The following is a 7,535-nucleotide window of genomic DNA, read 5'->3' on the forward strand; positions in this document are numbered from 1 at the left end:
AGTCACGGTTTCCCCCAAAGAATTCTGGGAACTATAGTTTGTTAAGGGTACTGAGAGTTGTTAGGAGACCCTTACCTACAATTCCCAGAGTTCCCTGGGAAGAGGGACTGATTGTTAAATCAATCAATTAAACACTGCTTTGAGCCAGTGTGGTGTAGTGGTTAGAGTGTTGGACTGCAACCTGGGAGACCAGCGTTTGAATCCCCACACGGCCATGAAGCTCACTGGGTGACCCTGGGCCAGTCACTGCCTCTCAGCCTCAGAGGGAGGCAATGGTAAACCGCCTCTGAATACCGCTTACCATGAAAACCCTATTCATAGGTATGCCATAAGTTGGGATCGACTTGAAGGCAGTCCATATATTAAATGTATAGTGCAGATGGGGCCCAAGTTATACAACAGTTTTGCACATACCTGGGCTCTTGCTGGGAGGCAGGGCAGGATATAAATCAAATAATAAATAAATAAATACCTGGCAGAATATACACACCACTGCACACCATTCACTCTTTATATTAACAAGATCACATCATCCTATATGCTGACCTGTGCACTTTATGTTCTTTCAAAGTAATATGCAAAATAAAGGGAATGCTAGCTCTTCCAGCTCAGTGCTTGGGAAGTAACACTCCCTTAGAGTTTCAAGATGGAATTTAGAGGCACGTAGGACACAGAACCTTTGACGTGTCTTTAATTTTTTTCAGACAGGCATCAAATGAATAAAGAAAGAAAAATAAAATAAAGTCATTTCTTCCCCAAAATGGAATTGCTGCAGTGTTCCAAAGAGAATGCATAATTTACAAGCTTAAAATTAAATCATGCCCTCACCCCTTTGCCTGTGGCATGCTTAAAATATTGATAATCAAGTCTCTTCTGGAAGTGTATGGCACATGTTTTAATCTGAATGAGCATCTTGGGAAAAGATTACCACTTGGGGCATATATCTGGTCTCCTCGTTTGCCCATGAGTGTACGAAGAGTCTTGTTCTGGGACAGGATTTTATTATAGAACTCCACCCCACCTCTGGCAAAGCTGGTGGAAACGGAAGCTGTATTTCTGTCTGTCCTATAATCAATTGCCCGACTCAGAGTATCATACGAGAGGCAATAGCCCACAAATCCAATCACCACAACAGCTATGTTGTAAAGACCTCGTAAGAGCACTGGACCAGAATACAAGCCCAAGAGCTGCTTTATGGCTATCCCTGAGATGTAAGTCCCAGCTAGACAAATGGGGGCAACAACGGCACATACAAAGGAGCTATTGCTTTGCAAGTACATGAGCTCTCTTGCAATGGCAAACTTTTGAGCCTCTGGAGAAAGTGTCAGGGCTTCCTGCAAAGCCAGGCCTTCTGTGCTTTCCCAATCCACTTTTTTGCCTTCAACCATGACAATGTGATTGCTAATCCTATCATCATCATTGGTTGCACCAATGAAATTGGCAGGGATGCCCACAACACAGCCTGCAGGTAGCCATGGAAGTCCAGCGCTCACCGGATGGAAGCTGAAGGCCACAAAGGCTTGAAAATTGTTTGCCGACTTCACTCTGACATCACTGAGGGTGTCATTGAAGAGGATCTGTAATTCTTCTGAAAGCTCCATTGGTTTCCCCTTGGCCCAAGCCTGATACAATGGTTTGACTGTCTTGTCAGGTAAGATGTGAAAAGTCAGGTTAGCACCAAAAAGTCCAGCACAGGAAATTGCCAGAAAACAAGTCCTGTGCCTCTCCACAATGGCCATTGTCTTCCAAAGGAATCGAACTGCCATATTCAGCTTCCAACCTGTTCATGTTCAAGACAGAGGAATTAATATATTTGCATATAATCTCAATTCCTGCTCAAAACACCTTGTTGATTTAAATATACAGAGGAATTTACATTCAGAAATCAGAAACACATGACAAATGCTGCTTATACTATAAGTTGAGGGGTCACTAATCTTTTGGAGCTCATGAGTACATTTGGACATTTGAAAAACTGTTGTGGGCACCACCAAAATGGCTGCCATGAGTCCATGGCTCATCACAGCTGCAGTGGGAGCCTGGCTAATCAGAAATGACAAGTTATTCACTCAAAACGCAGAGTAAAAGGCAGCGCTGGGGTTTGAAACCACTCCTTCAATCCCAGAGTTCCTGCTGCAAACTGAAAACCCATTTCAAAGAAAGCAAACCAGTGAGACAAAACTTGTCTAAGAAACTGTGTACAAGGCTGAGCTGGAGTCTGGGCCCCAGAACACCAAGTCAGTTGCTAGAATATCGACTCCATTTCCCAAGGTTATTGTTTTGTCTGGACCTTCCATTTTATAAGGCAGAGACTTTGGTATCTCAAAAAACCAGCTTTACTATTTGTTTTCCTAGTTTTGTAGAATACTAAATACATTGTCACTAGTTAGTTTCAGGAGCCCATATTGTGTAAAATGGAAATGTACTGCCTTCAAGTTGATTCTAACTTATGGCGAGCCTATGAATAGGGTTTTTATGAGGCTGAGAGGCAGTGACTGGCCCAAGGTTATCCAGTGGGCTTCATGGCTATGTGGGGATTCAAACCCTGGTCTCCTAGGTTGTAGTCCAACACCTTAACCACTACACCACACTGGCTCTCCCATATTGTCTAATGGATGTCAAACTAGGACTTGGAGATCCAGGTTCAAATCCCTATTCAACCATAAAGTTCATTGGTTTAACTTGGAATAGTCACTAACTCACTAAATCTACTTCACAGGGTTGTTGTGAATATAAAATTGGTGGTGAGAAAACTATGATATATGCACTGTCATGAGCTCTTTGGAGGAAGTGCTGGTCAATACATATATATAGCATTGCACTACACTGGCACACACAACAAAGCCCAGTAATTTTTATAAAGTTATAATGATGGTAGAAATGCCTGTTTTATTTGAACATATTTTATTACTCTGTCTATAAACTTTGTTTTCTGACTGTATCCAGCAGTAATATCATGTTCCAGGTAAGGACTTCAGAGATCAGAAAGGTCACCTAAAGATTGTTGATATCTATTTTCCTTTTTGCAAACCAACCAGCTGCAGCAGAAATAGGTCTTTCAAGCATATAGCAGTGTAGCAAAGTGGTAATATGTCTAAACACCAGTTGCTGCAAAGGAATATATAAGTAGGCAGGCCACAGTTTCAACAGTACTTCACTTTGCACAGTCACCATTTACTGCCTTTACACACTATCCTCTTGTGCAAACATCTGAAAGCACAATATGTTAAGAGTACTTCCAGACTGTTTCTATTTTGGAGTGATAACAAATTGACAGATTCAGATTTTGGACTCTTGCACAACAAACCCATTCCTCCCCCACTGGATTTTTTGAAAAATGAAAAGGGAAATGGGATAACAATTGCTTGATGTGACACTGTATAACCACTTCACAAACAAATCAGAATGAATACTCAATAAACAGATCAACTAGAAGGAACCTAAGTAACAACAGTACATGCTTATAAGGCTGGTATAATGTCCCTGCAGTACAACTATAACTGTCATATTTTTACAATGCGACACCAATAGATCATAAAATAGATGCTACCTTAAACACTAATTTGCCAGAATAAGGTCAGGCAATTAGGCAAAAAGGCAATCTACACTATTCCTAGTTTATAGGAATTATAGGATCCACTCCACCAATATTAATTAATTTTGTATCTAACTACATTCATGCCTCAGCTCCTTTGCGCCCCCCCTCCGTTTTGGAGACAACTCTTCTGAAGCACAACGCAAAGCGCTATTACCTGCAAAAGTGCATTAAAAAAAAAGCTTCACCAGCTCCCTTTTATCACTTGAAACAGACGCACACATGAAAGATAGGGACCCTAACCTTCTAACACAAACGGACCAAAGCTTCTTTTAGCAACACCCTAAATTCTAACCGCACTGGAACCTACCCACACTCCAGCAGCAGCTTTCATATACATCCCAGAAAGAAAAAAACACACGTGGGTGCCGTAAAGAAGGTGAACTGTCGTGAAAGCGGCGTGCTCCACGGCCCCGGGAGAAAGCGGCTAGCGGGAATTCAGGGCTGCGTTGGCGACGAGGACGCTTGTCGCTAAAATGGGGCTCAAAGCCCCGAGGCCTTGTAGGCCCTTTTCAGAGTTTTTAACCCTTTCCATTCTCATTTTCTGGCCCACAGGCAGATCCTTAGTTAGGAGGATGGGGCGGAGAGAAAGACAGACGTGTATTACACTTAAAGAAGACTCGCAGCAGCTACAACGGAGATTAATTTAGCAAAACTGAAATGCAAAAAATGGGGTGAAGAGAAAAGAAAGGAAATGCCTGCAGATATTATTTGTGTAGAAATAATTTGAGATCGCCTCTCCTTTTAAGACTGCAACCCTATGCTGTTACTCACGAGTAAGCTGTATCGAATTCAGCAGTGCTTACTTTTGAGTAAACAAGCATAGGGTTACGCTGATAACCTCTTTGTGTTTTATATGCGGTGTTTTATATGCGGCTCCTGCTGGGAGGAAGGGCGGGATACAAATTAATTAAATAAATAAATTAACTCTATGTAGGCCATAAAGAGGAATGTCTTGACTCATGCCTCCAATCCCTCTGTTTCTGTCAAGCTGCAGACATATGTTTGTTGTTGTTATATGCCTTCAGGCTGATTACGATTTATGGTGACCCTATGAATCAGCGACCTCCAATAGCATCAGTTTTCAACCACCCTGTTCAGTTCTTGTAAATTCAGGTCTGTGGATTCCTTGATGGAATCAATCCATCTCTTGTTTGGTCTTCCTCTTTTTTTACTCCGTTTTGTTTTTCCAAGCATTATTGTCTTTTCTAGTGAATCATGTCTTCTCATGATGTGTCCAAAGTATAACCTCAGTTTCATTATTTTAGCTTCTTGTGATAGTTGTGGTTTAATCTGTTCTAACACCCAATTATTTGTCTTTTTTGCAGTCCATGGTATGCGCAAAGCTCTCCTCCAACACCACATTTCAAATGAGTTGATTTTTCTCATCCGCTTTTTTCACTGTCCAACTTTAAGAACTTAAGAACATAAGAAGAGCCTGCTGGATCAGGCCAGTGGCCCATCTAGTCCAGCATCCTGTTCTCACAGTGGCCAACCAGGTGCCTGGGGGAAGCCCGCAAGCAGGACCCAAGTGCAAGAACACTCTCCCCTCCTGAGGCTTCCGGCAACTGGTTTTCAGAAGCATGCTGCCTCTGACTAGGGTGGCACAGCACAGCCATCACGGCTAGTAGCCATTGATAGCCCTGTCCTCCATGAATTTGTCTAATCTTCTTTTAAAGCCGTCCAAGCTGGTGGCCATTACTGCATCTTGTGGGAGCAAATTCCATAGTTTAACTATGCGCTGAGTAAAGAAGTACTTCCTTTTGTCTGTCCTGAATCTTCCAACATTCAGCTTCTTTGAATGTCCACGAGTTCTAGTATTATGAGAGAGGGAGAAGAACTTTTCTCTATCCACTTTCTCAATGCCATGCATAATTTTATACACTTCTATCATGTCTCCTCTGACCCGCCTTTTCTCTAAACTAAAAAGCCCCAAATGCTGCAACCTGATATCGGCTGTTTTATTTTCAATACCTTTCCTAATTATCGCTAGCATGGAATTTGCCTTTTTCACAGCTGCCGCACGCTGGGTCGACATTTTCATTATGCTGTCCACTACAACCCCGAGGTCTCTCTCCTGGTCGGTCACCGCCAGTTCAGACCCCATAAGCGTATATGTTAAATTCAGATTTTTTGCTCCAATATGCATAATTTTACACTTGTTTATATTGAATTGCATTTGCCATTTTTCCACCCATTCACTCAGTTTGGAGAGATCTTTTTGGAGCTCTTCACAATCCCTTTTTGTTTTAACAACCCTGAACAATTTAGTGTCGTCAGCAAACTTGGCCACTTCACTGCTCACTCCTAATTCTAGGTCATTAATGAACAAGTCCCAATACCGATCCTTGAGGGACTCCACTTTCTACACTTTCTACAGCCCTCCATTGGGAGAACTGTCCGTTTATTCCTACTCTCTGCTTTCTGCTTCTTAACCAATTCCTTATCCACAAGAGGACCTCTCCTCTTATTCCATGACTGCTAAGCTTCCTCAGAAGTCTTTGGTGAGGTACCTTGTCAAACGCTTTTTGAAAGTCTAAGTACACTATGTCCACTGGATCACCTCTATCTATATGCTTGTTGACACTCTCAAAGTGTCAACTTTCACATCCATACACAGAGATAGGGAATACCATGGTCTGAATGATCCTGACTTTACTGTTCAGTGATACATCTTTACATTTGAGGACCTTTTCTAGTTCTCTCATAGCTGTCATCCCCAGTCCTAGCCTTCTTCAGATTTCTTGACTATGGTCTCCCTTTTGGTTAATGACTGTGCCAAGGGATTGATAATCCTTGACAAGTTCAGTGTCTTTGTTGTCAGCTTTAAAGTTATATAACTCTTCTGTTGTCATTACTTTAGGCTTCTTGACATTCAGCTGTAGTCCTGCTTTTGTGTTTTCTTCTTTAACTTTCATCAGCATTCTTTTCAAATCATTACTGGTTTCTGCTAGTAGTATGGTATCGACTGCATATCTTAAATTATTGATATTTCTCCCTCCAATTTTCACACCTTCATGTTGGTCCAATCCCGCTTGCCGTATGATGTGTTCTGTGTATAGGTTAAACAAATATGGTGATAAATACACCTCTGTCTCACATCCTTTCCGATGGGGAACCAGTCGGTTTCTCCATATTCTGTCCTTACAGTAGCCTCTTGTCCAGAGTATAGGTTGAGCATCAGGACATCAGATGCTGTGGCACCCCCATTTCTTTTAAAGCATTCCATAGTTTTTCATGATCTACACAGTCAAAGGCTTTGCTGTAATCCAAAAAATACAGGGTGTTTTCCTTCTGAAATTCTTTGGTCTGTTCCATCATCCAACGTATGTTTGCGGTGTGATCTCTGGTAACTTTTCTCTTTCTAAATCCAGCTTGGACATCTGGCACTTCTCACTCCATATACAGTAAGAACCTTTGTTGTAGAATCTTGAGCGTTACTTTACTTGCATGGGATATTAAGGCAATAGTTCTATAATTACTGCGTTCCCTAGGATCCCCTTTCTTTGGAATTCGGATATATACTGAATGCTTTCCGTCTGTGGGCCATTGTTTAGTTTTCCATATTTGTTGAATTTTTTTTGTCAAACTTTGGACATTTTCAGTGTCAGTAGCTTGTAACAACTCTATTGGTATGCCATCTGTTCCTGATAATTTGTTTCTTTCAAGTATTTGAAGAGCAGCTTTCACCTCACATTCTAAAATTTCTGGTTCTTCATCGTAACGGTTCCTCCATGAATGCATCTGTCATCCTGGCATCTCTTTTATACAGTTCTTCAGTGTATTGCTTCCATCTCTCTTTATTTTTTATCTCAGTCAGTCAGTGTGTTCCCCTGTTAATTATTCAACATCCCTACTTGTAGTTTAAATTTCCCTTTAATTTCTCTAAATCTTTTGGAATAGGGCTCTTGTTCTTCCCTTTTTGTTGTCCTCTTCTATT

At 41.5% G+C, this 7,535-nt stretch overlaps 1 protein-coding gene across 2 annotated transcripts; it reads right to left on the reverse strand.

Moving 5' to 3' along the window:
• Positions 1-674: 674 nt before the first annotated feature.
• On the reverse strand, positions 675-4,153 carry TMEM177 (transmembrane protein 177). 2 transcript variants are annotated; one of them, XM_061612973.1, is made up of 2 exons: positions 3,906-4,153; positions 675-1,780 (listed from the first exon to the last, which is right to left on the reverse strand). In XM_061612973.1, exon 2 carries the CDS (start codon positions 1,764-1,766, stop codon positions 825-827), a length of 942 nt encoding a protein of 313 aa, XP_061468957.1. In that variant the 5' UTR covers positions 1,767-1,780; positions 3,906-4,153; the 3' UTR covers positions 675-824. The 2 variants fall into 2 exon arrangements, with proteins under 2 accessions (XP_061468957.1, XP_061468958.1); XM_061612974.1 differs by lacking the exon at positions 3,906-4,153 and adding an exon at positions 3,753-3,890.
• Positions 4,154-7,535: the final 3,382 nt, after the last annotated feature.

The sequence above is a fragment of the Rhineura floridana genome, chromosome 2 (genome assembly GCF_030035675.1).
Source record: "Rhineura floridana isolate rRhiFlo1 chromosome 2, rRhiFlo1.hap2, whole genome shotgun sequence".
NCBI classification, from domain to species: domain Eukaryota; kingdom Metazoa; phylum Chordata; class Lepidosauria; order Squamata; family Rhineuridae; genus Rhineura; species Rhineura floridana.

Coding starts and splice junctions, on each gene's coding strand:
- TMEM177 (XM_061612973.1), bottom strand. CDS start 1,766: ATGGCAGTTCGATTCCTTTGGAAGACAATGGCCATTGTGGAGAGGCAC.